Below are 19,914 nucleotides of genomic sequence, written 5' to 3' on the forward strand. Positions count from 1 at the left end.
AAAGCACTGGGGGAAATGTCACACTACTATTGACAGTTGAGGCGGTGAGTAGTGCGCATCCAAAGATAACTTTGCACTGGTCAACAGGACCCAGCTGAAAGAATGTTGATTTACGAATCTATTTATCTAAGCAAGATAGAGCAGTTGAGCCAACAGTAGTTAACACACTGCTTCTTTCCTCTGCATAAGTCTTAAGAGGCCATAAACCAAAGCGAGCTAAACCTTTGCCTTCTGATATGAATACCATAGGTGAGACACAACAGTGAAATTCTGGTCTGGTTACAATGGGCAGAAGTTGGAAGAGGCACTATAAAGTTCAGAGCCCTGGGTGCAGATTGGGCTCCTCCAGCTGGGACTGGATCCATCAAGGCAGGATAATGTCCTAAGAAATGACCTCATCTGTCTGGTTCTCTGTAGGACGGGAAAGACAGTGACTGAGGCAACTAAGCCATAGTCCAAGAGAAACCATCAACATACAAATCATCCATTCCTCCACTGAACAAACACTGATTGAGAACCTATTCCATACCAGACTCTAGCTAAGCACCAGGGATACAATGATTAATAAAACAGATACAAGAACCAAGTGCAATGGCCCATGCCTATAATCCCTGCTACTCAGGAGGTTGGGGCAGGAGGATCCCTTGAGCCCAGGAGTCCAAGGCTCTAGTGTGTCTGTGAATAGCCCTACACACCAGCTTGGGCAATAGAGTGAAACTCCACCTCTTAAATCCAAAATAAAAATTAAGAAAAAGACTAGGTGCCTTGGCTCATGCCTGTAATCCCACCACTTGGGAGGCTGAGGTGGGCAGATAACCTGAGGTCAAGCGTTCGAGACCAGGCCGGGCACGTTGGCTCACACCTGTAATCCCAGCACTTTGGGAGGCTGAGGCGGGCGGATCATGAGGTCAGGAGATCGAGACCTTCCTGGCTAACACATTGAAACCCCATCTCTACTAAAAATATAAAAAAATAGCCAGGCGTGGTGGCAGGCACCTGTAGTTCCAGCTACTTGGGAGGCTGAGGCATGAGAATGGCGTGAACCTGGGAGGCGGAGGTTGCAGCGAGCTGAGATTGTGCCACTGCACTCCAGCCTGGGCAACAGAGCAAAACTCCATCTCAAAAAAAAAAAAAAAAGAGGGTCAGGTGTGGTACCTCACACCTGTAATCCCAGAACTTTGGGAAACCTAGGCAGGAGGGTCACTTGAGCCCAGGAGATCAAGACCACCTTGAGCAACAAAGTAAGATCCCCATCTCTATTTAAAAAATTTTAAAAATTAGCCATGCATGGCGGTATGCACCTGTGGTCCCAGCTACTCAGGAGGTTGAAGTGGGAAGATTGCTCAAGCCCAGGAGGTCAAGGCTTCAGTGAGCTGTGTTTGTACCACTGTACTCCAGCCTGGCCAATAGAGCAAGACCCTGTCACCCTCCAAAAATTTTAATTTAAAAAATTTTAAAAAAGAAAAAAAACCTAGATACCGTCCTTGTGTTGATGGTTTTGAGGGCGGAGGAGAGACATTAAACAAATTGCTACATAGTATCTATGTGATTACAAGTATGACAATGCTACTTAGCTACAGTTGACAGTTGTCATAGGGGAATGTGGAGATGGTAATAGAGAAGGCCTCAAGGTTGGAGATATGAATGACCTCTGTTCCATTTTTCTTAGAATCAAAGAGTGAGAATAGGGTTCCAAACAGGAATGTCAGACCAATGACCAGTGCAGGCTTGCCCTACCACTAAAGAGAAGCAATGACATGTGGTGCCAGTAAAAGCTACTCAAGTCTTCAAAAATTGAGCCAAGATCTCCCTGGCACTGGGGCCTAGTCATGACTGGGTAATAGAGGATAAACAAACACATGATATAACCCCCAAGAACACACATACACTAATACACAAACCCAAAACAGCCTCTCACTGTCTCTCTCTCTTTCACACACACTAACTCATGCTCATTTATGTATGTACAACCTGCCATCACAATCATAACCCACACTCCCAGCCTCACACCTTCAAAGGCACATACGAATATATACACACAGGCCATCGTACCAGGCTGGCTGCTGCTCCACTCCTCACTCTCCAGGGTGCTAGCGGTGGGTTGTCCCTCTGGGTCCTTTTCTTCTTCTTGCTTCTCCTGTAGAAGGCAAGCCTGATCCCAGTTTCTTCTCCTCATGGTTTGGGATGAAGTGCTAGCTAGCGTCTGATCCTGGCCCCTACCTGGCTCTCTGGCCATGTGGTATTCCGCCCCAAACAGGCAGAATTTCTTCTAGGCTGCCAGCAGGAGTGTGGCTCCAGCAGACATCCTCCTATCACTTGAGCACAGACTCACATGAGCATGCATATCCTAAACAGCCTGACTACAACTTTCCTTGTTATCTGGTACACAAAAACTTCCTTTGTGATGCTCTTACATGCCCAGTAGAATTCATGCTCTGTCCCTTCCAGCTTCTGCAGCTAGAGCCCTGGGTGTTCCTTGGCCTTTGGCCTAGGTACTGGACCCCAGTGATGGAGTTTTCCAGCCGCCTGCACATGTACTTTGGGTACTAGTTCACATGACTATGTCTTAACCTTGACACTAAACTGAGATGAGAGCTCTGGAAAATCAGGAGAGTGATTAATTCATTTCCCTCCAACCAGGTATAAGACCTGACTCAGGATGGGACCCCCAAATATGATGAGTGGGTCATTATGCGTGTCTTCTCTGGCCCAGCTCCATAATCTGGATCGATGGAGGCGACAGTGGGAATTGAGGCATAAGCTATAGCTTCCCCCTCCCTTCCCCACTGCTCTCTTCCTACCATGGCCTCTGGCTCCGACTCCTCCTCTGATAGGCTCTGGTATTCCCTGCGCTTCCTCTTCTTCACGGGTTTGAGGAGCTCAGAAGCGCTGGTGGAGCCTGAGGAGTTCTCCACTATGACTGACCTGAGGAAGGGCCAGCCTTAGAGAAAGAACTACCCGCCCTGCACCACCCAGCCCCTCTCCTAACCCCTGAACAGGAATGAGGCTTTGGGGGCTGAAGGCAGAGCGAGTAGGGCTGCGACCTCCTCCCCTTACCGCTCCTGGAACAGTTGAGGGCAGCCATCATTAGAGGAACCAAGATCTGGACCCGCGGCTTGGTGAGGCCCACACGCCTGGCACTGACAGGTGCTATCATCCTCTGGGGGGTCCTGATTGGGATCTTCTGGAGGATTCTGGGGGTGGTCCTCTGCGGGGACCAAATGGGCCTCAGGCCTCCCTCCCCACTGCAGCCACACTCAGGCTCCGCCCACGCCCCCTCAGACCCTGCCTCCGCCTCAGTCCATCTCCGCATCGGATGGCCTCCTCCAGCCTTCTCCACCCAAGGACCACCCTGGGCCCCGCCCCCGGTCCTCCTGGGGCTCAGGCCTCACCCCACCCGCACAGGGCCCAGCTCAGGGCCTGGGGAGCGGGGCTCCTACCCGCTTGTAGGGGGCCCGCCTCGCCATCTCCAGCAGGGGCCCCGCCATCTTCGTATTCGGTCACGCCTTCCTGCAGCAGCTCGGGGTTCGGGGGCTGCTCCACTCCCGCCATGTTCAGCGGCTTGTACTCGCTTATCCGGAACTGGAGCGCGGGAGGGTCTGAGGATTGCGACTCCCGTACGGGCCCTTGACCCACCTCGGCGTCGGGGCCATGGCCCTCTTGTCGCCTCATGCCAGCTCACGCCCTCAGCAGGCCTCAAGACTCCATGCCAGGGCACCTCACTCCAAGCTATACCAGCCAAACCCTCACTCCAGGCTACGCCCCCAAGCACCTGCGGGGTCCAGTCCCACGGTGCCCCACTCTAAGCCACGCCCCCAAACTACCACAGGCCCAGAGTGCCCCACTCTAAGCCACGCCCCCAGACACCCACAGGCCCAGTCCCAGAGTGCCTCACTCTAAGCCACGCCCCCATGGTCCCCAGGGCCTAGGAGTGCTTCAACTCAAGCCACGCCCCTAGAGTCCCTCACTCAAAGCCCACCCCTAGGGCCCATCATTTTAGCCAGCTTCCCCCGCTTCCGCCTCAGGTCCGGCCTCCGGGCCCGCAAGCCCCGCCCCATGGCTGTGGTTTACGAGGCTTAGCCAATCCCCACAGACACTGACCCGCAGGCCGCCCCCAGGGGGCGGGGCCGCGGCCTCTGTCCATTCCAGTATCCGCACTGTGCTGCTGCTGGAGCTGGCCGGCCCGGCACTAAGCTGCGGCAGGACAGTGGCAGGAACCGGTTCGCTGCCGGCCACTTGCTCCGGGGTACCCACATGGATTGGCTCCCGGGGAAAGCAAGACACATCCAGGGCACTGCTGGGCAGGCCGCGGTTGGCCGAGCTGGCTGTAAACAGATATACAAATAGACACGACACGGGTGAGTCTAGTGGCCCTGCCTCAATCCTGCCATGCATGTGTAGGCATGTGAAGGAAGGCAGGTGGAGGAGAGTGAAAACAGTCATCCCCTCTCCAGGATCCATACTTGCTTGTGCAAGTACAGAGATGCTCTTCCTTCCCAGCCTCCTACCCTAGGTTGACTCACCTGGAATGATAAAGGCAGTTGCGGGCAGGTGAGGACCAGAACCGGGGCTGTCTCTGGCCACCAAGTGCACGCTGACCTCCCCTGTGGAAGGCCCCTTCAGTGTCCTCAGCATCTCCATTTCAGCATGCCCCTCCATCCTGGCAGGCCTACAAGCCAAACACAGTCCCCAGGGTGATCAGGTGGGGACCTTTGTTACAGAAGCAATGGAGATGTGAAGGGATGGGGCTTCTTTGAGAAGCTGGCCACCTTCAAACCCGTAACCTGCAGAGAAAGGCCTCAGTCCTGTGGGGAGTAGGGTGTCTTCAAGACCAGCATCAGGTCTGGCTCCTGTTCTGGCCAGGTCCTGCACCTCCCCAGTCTCTGTAAGGATGGTAAGGATGGGTAGGGTGGCATGTGTGAGGGTACTTTGTAAACTGTGATGTACAGAACTGACTCTGGGGAGCATGACTCGGGTCAAAGTTCTGTCTGGCCAGTTGTCTCCAGGACACAGCCCAGGCCACATCCAAACTCACCTTTTTCTTGACCCTACCTCTATCCCCACTAGAATCACTCTGTCCTCCCTCTGGGGATTCAGAGACCTCAAATACCAGGTATTCCTTCACCCACACAGGGTTCATCTTCCTGGGAGGTGGGATCTTTCCTGATCATGTTCTTTTATGGCCCTGTCCACCACTCCCTCCAACCCCAAGCACAGGGTGGGCACTGAGATATCTGCTGAACAAATGTACGCATCTGAAGAGCAAAGACGTAGTGTACGAAAATGCAGTCAAGTCAGTACGTGATTTTGTTTTAATAACGCAAAGGCAGTAGAGGCATTTCATAGAGTTCATTCAACAGGTAAAAACATAAAGAAAAAGACCTAGAGATACAAAGAATATACTTAATATCTATTTACTCAGCACCTAAAATATACTGACCACTGTCCTACTTGCCTTACCAGCACTGTCCAGTAGAATTTTCTGTGATAATGAGAATGTCCAATACCTAAACTGTCCAACACAGTAGCCACTAGCCACATGTGGCTACTGAGCACTTGAAATGGGCTACTATGACTGAGGAACTGAATTTTTTATTTTAATTTAATTTTATTTTATTTTAGTTAAATTTAAAAGTTACCAGAAGGTAGTTACAGTGGTGCATGCCTGTAGTCCCAAGTTTTCTGGAGGCTGACCCGGGAGGATGGCTTAAGCCCAGGAGTTTGAGGCTAGCTTGGGCAACACAGCGAGACCCTGTCTCTGACAATAAATAAGAAAATAAATAGCGACAGTAGCCATGACTATTGTATTGGACAGCACAGCTTGGCCTGTCAGTGCTACCTCCAAAACACACTGAAGGTCTAACCACTTCTCTCCATCTCCATTGCTGCCATGCTGGTCCCAGCCAATAGCAGCTCTCTTTGGACTTCTGAAATTGCCTTCTAGCCCATTTCCCTGCTTCCTTTCCTGCACCCCTACAGTCTACTCCCCAGTAAGAAAAACTTTAAAAACATAAACCAAATCACATAATTTCCCTATCTAAATTCTTCAATGGCTCTCTGTTGCCCTTAGAGTAAAATCAAAGTGCTTTGCCCTAGAAAATCTGACCTCTGCTTTTCCCTCTGGCCTCATCCTATGCCACTCTTCCCCTGTTCTCTCCAGTCAACAGAGTCTGGTTTCCTTCTATTGCTTGACCAACATTCCCACTCACAGCCTTTGCCCTTGCTGTTCCCTACCCCTGGAACGCCCTTTCCCAAGCTCTCTGCTTAACTGGCTCCTTCCCATCCTCCAGTCCTCAATTCAATAGTCACCTCCTCAGAAGAGGTCTTTCCTTACCAAGCAATTTTTTTTTTTTTTTTTTGAGATGGAGTCTCGCTCTGTTGCCCAGGCTGGAGTGCAGTGGTACCATCTCGGCTCACTGCAACCTCTGCCTCCAGGGTTCAAGCAATTCTCCTACCTCAGCCTCCTGACTAGGTGGGATTACAGGTACACACCACATAGCCTGGCTAATTTTTGTATTTTTAGTAGAGACGGGGTTTCACCATGTTGGCCAGGTTGGTCTGAAACTCCTGACCTCAGGTGATCTGCCCACCTCGGTCTCCCAAAGTGCTGGGTTTATAGGCGTGAGCCATCGAGCTCGGCCTGACCAAGGAATTTAAAGCAGCAGCATACCCCTCACCCCTTCCCACCACTAGCTGTCTCATTACTATTATATATTTCTTTCTTTCTCATCCTTCATTATAATCAAAAGTGATCTTCATTTATTTCTGTGTTTGATCAGTCATCTCGACATAAATGCTGACTGTCTGTCTTGTTCATTGCTATATCCCCAACACTTAGTATGTGGCACATAGTAGGTGCTTAATAAGTACTTGTGTTGGATTTCAGTAACTTGAACTTGTTAATAAAAAACAGTGTATGGGGCCAGCTTGGTGGCATGTGCCTGTAATCCCAGCTACTGGGGAGGCTGGGGCAGGAGAATCGCTTGAACCTGGGAGGTGGAGGGTGGAGGCTGCAGTGAGCCGAGATCGTGCCACTGTACTCCAGCCTGGGAGACAGAGCAAGACTCCATCTCAAAAAACAAAAGCAAACAAAACACTGTATGGGTCCAATGCAGTGGCTCACACCTGTAATCCCAGCACTTTGGAGGCTGAGGTGGGAGGACTGCTTGAGCCCAAGAGCTCAAGGCCAGCCTAGGCAACACAGGGAGACCCTGTCTCTATAAAAAATTAAAAAAATAAAAATTAGCCAGGTGTTGTAGTATATGCCTGTAGTCCCAGCTACTCCAGAGGCTGAGCAGGAGGATTACTCGAGCCTGGGAGGTGAAGGCTGCAGCGAGCCATGATCTCACCACTGTACTCTGGTCTAGGTGACAGAGCGAGACCCTGTCTCTAAAGAAAAAAAAAAAATTAGCTGGGTGCAGGGGCTCACACCTGTAATCCCAGCACTTTGGGAAGCCGAGGCAGGTACATCACCTGAGGTCAGGAGTTCGAGACCAGCCGGACCAACATGGTGAAACCCCATTGCTACTAAAAATACAAAAAAATTAGTTGGGCGTGGGGGCAGGCGCCTGTAATCCCAGCTACTTGGGAGGCTGAGGCAGGAGAATTGCTTGAACCCAGGAGGTGGAAGTTGCGGTAAGCCAAGATCATGCCACTGTACTCCAGCCTGGGCAACAGAACAAGACTCCATCTCAAAAAAAAAAAAAAAAAAAAAAAAAAAAAGAGAAAAAAGAAAAAAAAGTTATAAAACATAATTCCCTGAATTTCAACTCCAATTTGCTTTGCACAGCTGAAGTACTTGTACTATTTTAAATACCTTTAAATAGAGTTAGGCTGGACGTGGTGGCTCACGCCTATAATCCCAGCACTTTGGGAGGCCAAAGTAGGTGGATCGCTTTGAGCTCACGAATTGGAGACCAGCCTGGGCAACATGGTGAAACCCCATCTCTACAAAAGTACAAAAGTAGGCGGGGCGCGGTGGCTCAAGCCTGTAATCCCAGCACTTTGGGAGGCTGAGACGGGCGGATCACGAGGTCAGGAGATCGAGACCATCCTGGCTAACACGGTGAAACCCTGTCTCTACTAAAAAAATACAAAAAACTAGCCGGGCAAGGTGGCGGGCGCCTGTAGTCCCAGCTACTCAGGAGGCTGAGGCAGGAGAATGGCGTAAACCCAGGAGGCGGAGCTTGCAGTGAGCTGAGATCTAGCCACTGCACTCCAGCCTGGGCGACAGAGCGAGGGAAAAAAAAAAAAAAAAAAGTACAAAAGTTAGCCAGGCAGGCCAGGTGTGGTGGCTCACGCCTGTAATCTCAACACTTTGGGAGGCCAAGGGAGGCAGATCAGTTGAGGCCAGGAGTTCAGAACCAGCCTGGGAAACATCTTGAAACCCCATCTCTACCAAAAATACAAAAATTTAGCTGGGCAGGGTGGCAAACACCTGTTATCCCAGCTACTCAGGAGGCTGAGACAGGAGCATCCCTTGAACCCAGGAGGTGGAGGTTGCAGTGAGCCAAGATCGTACCACTGCACTCTAGCCTGTGTCACAAAGTGAGACCCTGTCTCAATAAATAAACAAATAAATAGAGTTAATCTTTTTATTTGAAACACTGACAGTTAAGAGTGAATGTGGTTATTTCTAAAAGAACTTCACTCTGTGTCAAAACCTGTCACATCTCAGGTCTATTGCAGAAGCTGGATTTAAAGATTGCCTTTCTGTTTGGGCTTGCTGCCTTCAGCAAGCATTGGAGGACCAAGTGGGTGTCAGCACCATTCTGTGCTCTGGGGTTACAGTCACAAACATGATCAAATGCTCTCATGAAGCTTATATTCTGGAGATAATGGATGAGGTTGGGGCTGGAGGTATAAATTTGAAGACCAGCATGTGTAGATGGCATTTAAAAACACAGAACTGGGGTGAGGCCCAGTGGCTCATGCCTGTAATCCTAGCACTTTGGGAGGCCAAGGTGGGAGGATCACTTGAGCCCAGGAGTTTGAGACCAGCATGGCCAACACAGTGAGGCCTCAGCCTCAACAAAAAATTTTAAAAATTAGCTGAGCATGGTGGTGGACCCCTGTGGTCCCAGCTACTGGGGAGGCTGAGGCGGAAGGGTTACTTGAGCCTGGGAGGTAAAGGCTGCAGTGAGCTATGATCACACCACTGCACTCGAGCCTGGGCGACAGAGCAAGACCCTGTCAGAGAGAAAGAAAGAAAGGAAAGGAAAGAAGGAAGGGGGGGAGAAAAAGAAAGAAAGAAAGAAAAAGAAAGAAAAGAAGGGAGGGAGGGAGGAGAAAAAAGAAAAGAAAAAAGGAAAACGAAAAGGAAAAGGAAAAGAAAGAGAAAGAAAGAAAACTACATAACTGAATATAAAGAAAAAAGTGGGAACCTTGGAGCACACCCACATTTATAGGTTGGGAAGAGGAAAAGAGACTGAGAAGGAGTCGGCCATGAAGTGAGAGGGAACTCAGAAGAGTCTGGGTTTCTGGTGGACACTGAAAAAAGTTTTCAGCCTTCTGCCGTCAGCCTCTCCTGGAATTGCTCAGAGCCTAGAGAGCTACCAGGCTTGAACGCTCTCCTGGAAGCCGCCAGCCAATGACAAGTTGCTATGAGGTGTAGAGACCCCACCCCCCTGCCTTACTTCGGAACACCTCTGCAGGGCCATGTCAGTTCCAGAGCTTCCATTAGGTCAGGCTGAGGCCTCTGTTGAGACTACATCAGCAGTTCACCTTCTTCCTCCGCCCAACCCGCCTTCATTCCCCTACTGGTGATATTCCCAAGAGCACTCCGATAAACCTACACTCAAATATTGCTATCGGAGTCTGTCTCCAGGGGACCCGACCTAAAACAACCATTGTAGCCCCAGCACAGAGCCGTGCACATAGCAGATGCTCAATAAATATATATTGGCTGAATGTGTCCATGGGTATTTTCTCTTCATGTCTGACAAGGTTTCCTCAATCCCTTGCCTTCCAAGGCCTTGTGTACAAAAACGCCCAATAAATGCCCTTACTATAGGTGTTGGGTGGGGAGTAGAGCCCTCGACAGCTACCCCGAAAACAACACACAGCGAAGCTGAGCGCCACAAACTTGGGGCCTCGGCCCCGCCCCTCGCCGCAGCTGCTTCCCGGACGCAGGAGGGGACGGTAGCGGCACTGAGCGCAGGGTTCTAGGATCGGGAACCGCCACCAGCCTCCCGGGACTGGTATAGGCAAAGGCGGGCGAGGCGGTCACTGATCCAACAGTTCCGCAGAACGGTTACTTTTTAAAACGCCAAAATGGCGGAATTCTTTTTATTCTTTATCGCCAAAAAAAAAAAAAAAAGAGAGAGAAAATTCCATATTCCATTATAAAAATCGAAAATTAATAATAGGAAAGTTTGCCACATGACTCATTTCCCAAGAAAACCAAAACCCCGCCCTCCACACCTCCTTTCCATTAATAAAAAACTCTTAATTGATTGCATATCTCCAAACACGCAGCCTCCACCCTCCTCGCCCCTCCTGATCGCAGCCCGAAGCCACGCCGTAGGGTCGACTGGGCCTGGAGCCCCGCACCCGCCCGGCCCCCTGCGCGCTCCGCCCAGACCGCTTTCCCCGGCGTTTTCCCGAACCTCATTCCCAGCCCGCGCCCCCCGCCGGAGGCGCTCGGAAGGAGCGAGACGCCGGAGCCGCAGACCCAAGCCCTCGCCGCCTTAGGCGGAGTCGGGTGGCGCGGCGCCCAGGGGCCGCAGGGTCTGAGCCCACGAGCCGCTGGGTGCTTACCTGCCCGGCCAGCCAGTGGCCGCCCAGCGCGGAGCTACGGTCCAAGTCCGGCGCCGCGCGCCTGCGCGCTCGGCGGGGCGGGTCCGCCTCCCTGCAGGACGCAGAGCGCGGGGCCCGAGCGCCGGGCACATCTGCCGGGCCCAGGCGCAGGCCCAGGCTTCGGTGGCGCTCGCGCCCTCTTGCCTGCCTTCGAGGCCCTGGTTGTGCGCGCCTTTTGCCCCCTCATCCTAGGACAGGTTTGCCGCACGGGCGTGGCGGGTCGAGATTTTTCCTGCCCCCCGAACCCCTGCATCACAGTTAGCAGAGCAGAGCCGGGGCGCGGAGATCGCGGAGCTCGAAAAGACAGCCTGGAGGGCTACCGAGCTGAGTGGTTAGTGACAAAAGACGAGGCTGCACCCGGGCACGCACCCCAACCGAGTGTCTGCTCTGTCCAACGCCTTCCCACCGCGCCTGCCCTCCCCCCTGGAGGAGGGGAGCTCAGGAGCGTCAAAAAAACGGCCTCGGGAAGGGTGAAGGGCACGTGCGACCGGAGAGAGGAACCCTCGTGTGGGGGCTCTGGTCCTGGCCCTGCCGGGCATAAAGAGCAGCATTAGAGGCGTCTACTTTTGGATGACCCCACTGCCATGGGCTGGGTAACATCACTATCCTCCAGGTCCTCCATTTCGACATTTGTAAAGACTATCACCCACTTCATGGCGTCTGGTCGTTTTCAGTTTGGGTTCCTATGGTGGCGTAGCAGTCACTGCGCCTCTCTGCTTCAATTTGATCTCTTCGCCTCCACCTGATCTCTCTAATTAATCAAATCTCCTTGTTATTGGTTCTGGTAACACAAGATACCTGTCTCGATTACACATACCACAGCTGGCACTTCACATAGATTTGAGTAATTCAAGGGGCTAAGAGGTTTCAAGCTCCAAGAGGGTAGGAAACATTAGTTTTTTTATTCCTAGCACCTAGCCCAGAGCGGGGCACAGAGTGGGTGCTTAATACGTATCTGTTCAGTGACTAAATGATGTACGGTGTACAGATGAAAACAGGGTAACTTTTGGTTCAGTCCACCATCCAGCCCCTCTCCCACACCAATGATTTAATTTAATCCCTTGTTTTTACAGAAGCAATGATTTAATTTAATCCCTTAGTTTTACCTGGACTTAAGTCATGGCCACATGTCAGACCTCCAGGCTCCTGACTCCTTCCCGGGCCAGGTGAGAAAAGGGTTCCTAATGAAATGTAGGCAAATTCTCCAAATTGCTGTGATCAACAGGTTTACATTTATGCAGAATGTAACTATTCTGGTTGCCACGCCAACGCATCGCATGTGTTCTTCCTTGCTGCAATGTCAATTTTTAATCACATCTCATATTATTGGGAACAGGATTGCATCAGTTAAGGATGCTGGTTGCCATAACAATGGATGCCTCTTTCTACACATTGATACACACACTACCATCCACTCAGTTTTCTCTCATCTCAACCCAGACTGTGCTTGATCTAGATTTCAAAGGTTTATTTTAGGTATTCAGAAGATTAAAAGAAAGTGGTGAACCTACACAAACACATGGATTCTCAAAAACAAAGGCATCTTTTAGACGGACAAGTGGAATTTGAGCTAGCAAGACCTAGAAACAAACAACTAACATAGATGTGAGTTGCTAAGACATTATTTTTCTGCCTATCGACAGTATTTTTGTGGCTCACGCCTATAATCCCAGCACTTTGGGAGGCTGAGGTGGGAGGATTGCTTGAGCCCAGGAGTTTGAGACCAGCCTGGGCAACATGGCAAAATCCTGTCTCTACCAAAAAAAAAATTAGCTGGGTGCGGTAGCGCACCACTGTAGTCCTCCCTAGCTACTCGGGAGGCTGAGGTGAGAGGATTGCTTGAGTCCAGGAGCTCAAGGCTGCAGTGAGCCATGAGTGTGCCACTGCACTCCAGCCTAGGCAACAGAGAGAAATCCTGTCTAAACAAACAAACAACCTCCCTACCACCCAAGAAAAAAACAGTATTTTTGTGGTCTTGATACCTGGCTTGTTGGCTTGAACAGGGGTCAAACAAACAAACCAGGTATCAAGCCCACCAAATACTGGGGTGAAGAGCTGCTCCCACGTAATATGATTTGGAGAAGTTTCTGCCTCATGGAGGCAGAGTTTCCCCTTCCAGTACCAGTCTGCCTTCAGGAGCAAGTAAGCAAGTTCGATCTTCCTCTCAAGTGATAGCCCCGTCTTCTGAAAGTTCACAGCCCCCATTGTCTTCTCCATGTTAACTCCCTGCTCAAGCATGGACCCAAAATATTTTGAAATGTTGATGAGTCAAAGCACTAAGAAGACTGTTGTTTAGGCCAGGCATAGTGGCTCACACCTGTAATCCCAGCACTTACGCCAAGGTGGGAGGATTGCTTCATGCCAGGAATTCCAGACCAGCCTGGTCAATGTAGTAATGAAACAGGAAAAGTTCCCTTATCTCTCTCACAGGGTGTGCAACAGCTGGGGAGTGGCTCGCTTCTTTGGTGCCCTGCAGCTCAAACCCTAGGGGGAGCGTACAGACGGGCAGGTTGTGGGGAGCATGGGCTCCAACCCCAGAGCAGCATCTAGGGTTGAGTATTTACAGCTCCAAAAGCCCCAGTAGGCGTGTGTTACTGTGTGCTCTTCAGTTTAGCCATCCAAAGACGGCTTATTTTAATCAGCTCAATTAGACCCTCTGCCTTATCGAAAGGACAGAGAGTTTTCTGTCTCCTGGGTTCTTGCCCTAGTGTACCGGAAAAATCGGATGGCACGTGGGCTTGGAGAATGAGTGCAAGGTTTTGTTGAATGGTGGAGGTTGCTCTCAGCAGGTGTATGGGGAGCCAGAAGGGGGATGGAGTGGGAACCTGGTCTTCCCCTGGAGTTGCCGGGCTCGCCTTCAACCACCCTCAGGTGAATTTACCTAGGCATCCGCGTCCTTCTGCAGTTGATGGCCTGTCAGCATCTGTGTGTTCTTCTGATGTGTTCCTCTCGATATCCAGCCACTCGTATGTGTGCCCACTAGGGTCTTGGGATTTATATAGGCACAAGGTAGGGGTGTGCGGGCCAGACTGGTCTTGGAAAATGCAACATTTGGGCACAAAAACAGGAGTGCTTGTCTTCACCTAGGTCCATGGGTGGGGCCCTCGCCGGGGACCCTGCCTTTCTCTACCCAGCACTTCCCTGCCCCCCTCCTCTATCAATGAGAGACCCCCTCCAGTCTCTACAAAAAATTTAAAAATTAGTTGGGTGTGATGGCACGTGCCTACAGTCCTGGCTACTTGGGAGGCTGAGATGGGAGGATTGCTTGAACCCAGGAAGTCAAGGCTGCAGTGAGCTGTGATCATACCACTGCACTCCAACCTGGGCAATAGAACAAGACCCCGTATGTAAAACAAACAAAAGAAAACTGTTGTTTCTAAGCAGCCCACACCACTCTGTTCCTACAGTAGAGTTTCATTCACCATTGATACTGTCTGCAGATTTTTAGGGAAATTATCAGGATGTGCCCTTTATTAGGATGGAACCTCTTCTGGTTCCAATGTCAGACTGAGCTAGTATGGAACCTTTTTAAAAAAATTTTTATTTTTATCTTTTAAATATAGTTACATAAAATAGAGACAGGGTGTCCTTGTATTGTCCAGGCTGGTCTCAAACGCCTAAGCTCAAGGGATCCTCCTGCGTTGGCCTCCCAAAGTGCTAGGATTACAGGCATGAGCCACTGTGCCTGGCTGGGAATCTTTTCTAACACAAACACCAAAAAACCCTGCCTATTGTATTACAAGAAAGGAAGCAAGCAAGCACACAGGGAAAGAAAGTGAATTCATTGCTGGCTGGGTGCGGTGGCTCACACCTGTAATCCCAGCACTTTGGGAGGCGGAGGTGGGCGGATTACGAGGTCAGGAGATCAAGACCATCCTGGCTAACATGATGAAACCCCGTCTCTACTAAAAATACAAAAAAATTAGCTGTGCATGGTGGTGGGCACCTGTAGTCCAAGCTACTCGGGAGGCTGAGGCAGGAGAATGGCATGAACCCAGGAGGCGGATCTTGCAGTGAGCCAAGATCGCACCACTGCACTCCAGCCTGAGCGACGCAGCGAGACTCCATCTCGAAAAAAAAAAAAAAAAAAAAGTAAATTCATTGCTGAACATGTAAGAGGAAATCCTCAGGAGTCAAAACCAAAAAGGGAACCAGAGCAACAAGATGTGGCCTGATGTCTCTCTTGTCCTGGAGGTGGTTGTTGGATACAGACAGGACCCAGCTGCTAGAGAGTTGGGTTTTACCACACAGGTAATGATGCAAGATGGAACCTTGGGTCCATGTGGCCCTGACAGTTGGAACTGAAGCCCATATGTAAAGACTGGAGGACCGGGTGTAGTGGCTCACACCTGTAATCCCAGCACTTTGAGAGGCTGAGGTGGGAGGATTGCTTGCGCCCAGGAATTCGAGACCAGCCTGGGCATCAAAGTGATACCATGTCTCTACAAAACATAAAAATATTAGCCAGGTGTGGTTACATTCCTGTGGTCCCAGCTACTTGGGAGGCTGAGGCAGGAGGATCACTTAAGCCTGTAATGAGCCATGTTCGCCCTACTGCACTCCAGCCTGGGCAACCGAGTGAGGCGCTGTCTTAAGGAAAAAAAAAAAAAAAAAAAAAAGAAAAAAAGACTGGATACTCCTCCCAGAGTATATATTCACTAAAGAGAGTTCTAGAAAAACTCAATACGACAGTCCAGAGAAATAGAAAGGAAGCTTATCTCTGCCTGGGATGCATAGAAGTGACAATCAGGGCAAGTCAACCATGGAAAATCAAAACTGTAAGCCTACACAAAACTGTAAACCTACAAATTTGGGAACCCTATTTGTAGATTAGATTTGCAGGGATTTGTGCTGCCCTCCTGGTATTGATAGCTTCAGCTAGGAAAGCAATGCAAAAATTGGTCCTGGGCAAGTAATATCCATGCACAACTTCTCTGTAGAGACATTGTTACCACCCAAGCCAAATGGAATGCTCACAATAGAAAAACATAAAGTAGTCAGGGAAATGATCTACCATATTTAACCACCAGCAGACCTAATAAACAGAAAAATTAGCACCACAATAACTTGAGACAATAGCATAATTCATACAGAGATTGTAAAATAAATGTGGGCTGGGTGCAGTGGCTCCTGCCTGTAATCCTAGCACTTTCGGAGGCCAAGGCAGGAGAATCACTTTAGGCCAGGAGTTCAAGACCAGACTGGACAACATAGCAAGACCTTGTCTCTCAAAAACAAGAACGAAAAACAAAAGCAAATGTGTTAAAACCATTTTAAAAGGAATGGGAGTTATATGAAGATTTGGATTTAGATTTACTCTTTCTACTGAAACAACTGAGAAAAGGGAAATCACATAGCAAATGTTTCTCAAGACACTGGCCATCAAGTAACAAAAGACATATTCTTCTTTCTTTTCTATTTAGAAACTCTATTAGTCCATTTTCACACTGCTATGAAGACATACCCAAGACTGGGTTATTTATTTATTTATTTATTTATTTATTTATTTTCCGAGACAGAGTCTTGTTCTGTCACCTAGGCTGGAATGCAATGATGCGATCTCAGCTCACTGCAACCTCTGCCACCAGGTTTCAAGCAATTCTCCTGCCTCAGCCTCCTGAGTAGCTGGGATTACAGGCACGCGCCATCACGCCTGGCTAATTTTTGTATTCCTAGTAGAGACGGAGTTTCACCATGTTGGTCAGGCTGGTCTCAAACTCTTGACCTAGTGATCTGCCCACCTTGGCCTCCCAAAATGCTGAGATTACAGGCGTGAGCCACCGAGCCTGGTAAGACTGGGTAATTTATAAAGGTAAGAGGCTTAATTGACTCACAGTTTATCATGGCTGGGGAAGCCTCAGGAAACTTACAATCATAGTGGAAGGCAAAGGGGAAGCAAGCAAGGCACCTTCTTCACAAGGCATCAGGAAGGAGAAGTGCCCTGTAAAGGGGGAAGAGCCTCTTATAAACCCATCAGATCTCATGAAAATTTACTCACTATCACAAGGACAGCATGGAGGAAACCACCTCCAAGATGCAATCACTTCCACCTCTCCCTTGACACAAGGGGATTGTGGGGATTATGGGGATAATGGAGATTACAATTTAAGATGAGATTTTGGGTGGGGGCACAGCCAAAGCATATCAGAGACAGTCTCACTCTGTTGCCCAGGCTAAAGTTCAGTAGCATGATCATAGCTCACTGCAGCCTTGACTTCCTGGGCTCAAGTGATCCTCCCATCTCAGCCTCCCAAGTAGCTGGGACTACAGGCATTTGCCACCACACCCAGTTTTATTTATTTATTTAGAGATGGAGTCTCACTCTGTTGCCCAGGCTGGAGTTGCCCAGTGGTGCGATCTCGGCTCACTGCAACCTCTGCCTCCCGGGTTCAAGCAATTCTGTGCCTCAGCCTCCCAAGTAGCTGGGATTACAGGTGCCTGCCAGTACGCCCAGCTAATTTTTGTATTTTGAGTAGAAATGGGGTTTCACCATGTTGGCCAGGCTGGTCTTGAACTCCTGACCTCGTTATCCACCCGCCTGGGCCTCTCAAAGTGCTGGGATTACAGATGTGAGCCACTGTGCCCGGCCCACACCCTGCTATTTAAAAAAATTATTTTATGTTGCCTAGGCTGGTAGAATAGAAATTCTTGAAAGATGAGAAATAATCTTTCAAGATTCCCATGATTACTGAAGAAATTTTTAAAAACAGTTATTATAACTCTATTCCATATGCTCAAGAAGCTAGAGGAAGAATTGAACATGTTAAGCAGAGAAACAGAAGATAATTTTTTTTTTTTTTTTTTTGAGACTGAGTCTTGCTCTGTCACCCAGGCTGGAGTGCAGTGGCGTGATCTTGGCTCACTGCAAGCTCTACCTCCCCGGTTCATGCCATTCTCCTGCCTCAGCCTCCCAAGTAGCTGAAACTACAGGTGCCCGCCACCACGCCCAGCTACTTTTTTGTATGTTTAGAGAGACAGTGTTTTGCCGTGTTGGCAAGTATGGTCTCGATCTCCTGACCTCGTGATCCACCCGCCTCGGCCTCCCAAAGTGCTGGGACTACAGGTGTGAGCCAGTGTGCCCAGCCAGAAGAGGAGGCTGGGCGCGGTGGCTCACGCCTGTAATTCCAGCACTTTCAGAGGCTGAGGTGGGTGGATCACCTGAGGTCAGGAGTTCGAGACCAGCCTGGCCAACATGGCGAAACCCTGTCTCTGCTAAAAATACAAAAAAATTAGCCAGGCATGATGGCAGGCGCCTGTAATCCCAGCTGCTCAGGAGGCTGAGGCAGGAAAATCGCTTGAACCCGGGAGGCGGAGGTTGTGCTGAGATTGTGCCACTGCACTCCAGCCTGGGTGACAGAGTGGGACTTCATTTTGAAAAAAAAGAAAAAAGAAGATAATTTTTAAAAGACCCAAATTAAACTTCTAGATATAAAAAATACAATGTTTGAGATGAAAAATATACAGGATTCATCTTATAGTGCCAGAAAGGAAAAGAAAAACAAAACAAAACACAATGAGGGGCATTAATCAAAGGGTCAGAGGAAACAACAAGTGCTCCAAATGGCTAACACTGGGATAATGTGCACAACCAAATAAAGTAATATTGAATCGTAAGCTAAAGATTAAAATAAATACCCAGGAGTCCATATTGATATAAAAAAGATTGAATAAACTAATAAATAGGGGAGATAAGACAAATCTCCCATGCAGAGGGATTCCAGTGCAAAGGGATTAGATACTCCACCCTAAAGAAAAGGAAGCATAATTCATCACCTGTCTTAGTCTGTTTTCTGGTGCATAACAGAATACCACAGACTGGACAATTTATAAACAATAGAAGTTTATTTGGCTTATGGTTCTGGAGGCTGAGAAGTCCAAGAGCATGGCACGAGCATCTCGTGAAGGCCTTTGTGCTGCATCATAACATGGCAGAAGGGCAGGCGAACATGGACAAAGAGAGGAAATTTGGCTGAACTCAACTTTTCCCCCTTTTTTTTTTAAAGATAGTGTTTTGTGGCTAGGCACGGTAGCTCACACCTGTAATCTCAGCACTTTGGAAGGCCGAGGTGGGTGGATCATCTGAGGTCAGGAGTTCAAGACTAGCCTGGTCAAAATGGTGAAACCCGCGTCTCTACTAAAAATACAAAAAAAAATTAGCCAGGTTTGGTGGCAGGCACCTGTAACCCCTGGGAGGCTGAGGCAGGAGAGTCACTTGAACCTGGAAGGCAAAAGTTGCAGTGAGCCGAGATCACGCCACTGCACTCTAGCCTGGGGACAGAGTAACAGAGCAAGATTCTTTCTCAAAAAAAAAAAAAAAAAAATTTTAGGGTTTTACTATGTTACCCGGCTGGAGTGCAATCACTGTTCACAAGAATCATAGCACACTACGGTTTTGAACTCCTAGGCTCGAGCAACCCTCCTGCCCCAGCCTCCCAAGTAGCTGGAGCTGTAGGTTCTTACTCAGCTGATGGTCAGCTTCATTCTTTTTATCACGAACCCACTCTTGTGATAACTAACCCACTCCTGAGATAACAGCATTAATCCACCATGAGGGCAGAGTCCTCCTGACCTAATCACCTCTTGAAGATCCTGCCTCTTAATTACATTGGTGATGAAATTTCAACATGAGTTTGGGAGGGGACATTCAAACCATAGCACTGCTCTTCAAGTATGGGTTGCACAGCGCAACTTCCTTCGAAAGATTACAGTATGGCAAGGGATGGGGAGGGAGATTAGTAACTTTACAGTGTGGGTATGGCTGCACGTTATCCAGAACATCAGAGACTGACACATTTTCCACTGGGCTTTGGAAATTTACTGTTGCACTTACATTTGTGAAAAAATAGGTCTATATCCACTAGGAAAATTTGTGTCAGTCAGGCCAGAGCCTCAATTATTTCCTTTTCCCCTACCCTGCTAAATATCTGAATCTTGCTTTCAACACACCCTTAGAATTCACGTCTTCCTTGCTGAGGAACCCAGTGAAAAAAATTGAACTGTATTAGTTTTCTATTGCTGCTGCAACAAGTTACCACAAAGTTAGTGGCTTAAAACACCTAAGATACATTTTTTTTTTTTTTTTTTTTTGAGACGGAGTTTTGCTCTGTTACCCAGGCT

General features: G+C 49.2%; 1 protein-coding gene across 4 annotated transcripts in view; it reads right to left on the reverse strand.

The window, feature by feature from the left end:
* The window catches only part of L3MBTL1 (L3MBTL histone methyl-lysine binding protein 1), a 45,697-nt gene extending 34,867 nt beyond the window's left edge, over positions 1-10,830 (reverse strand). For 2 of the 4 annotated variants that reach the window (XM_037982759.2, XM_008016955.3), the window contains exons 1-7: positions 10,759-10,830; positions 4,524-4,669; positions 4,102-4,325; positions 3,441-3,582; positions 3,058-3,208; positions 2,802-2,925; positions 2,053-2,137 (exon numbers count right to left, since the gene is read on the reverse strand). In XM_037982759.2, the coding sequence (XP_037838687.2) occupies positions 2,053-2,137; positions 2,802-2,925; positions 3,058-3,208; positions 3,441-3,582; positions 4,102-4,325; positions 4,524-4,659 (862 nt within the window). In that variant the 5' untranslated portion in view covers positions 4,660-4,669; positions 10,759-10,830. The other 2 variants (XM_008016963.3, XM_073006491.1) reach the window with 2 other exon arrangements.
* Positions 10,831-19,914: the final 9,084 nt, after the last annotated feature.

Source organism: Chlorocebus sabaeus, chromosome 2 (assembly GCF_047675955.1).
Source record: "Chlorocebus sabaeus isolate Y175 chromosome 2, mChlSab1.0.hap1, whole genome shotgun sequence".
Lineage (NCBI taxonomy): Eukaryota > Metazoa > Chordata > Mammalia > Primates > Cercopithecidae > Chlorocebus > Chlorocebus sabaeus.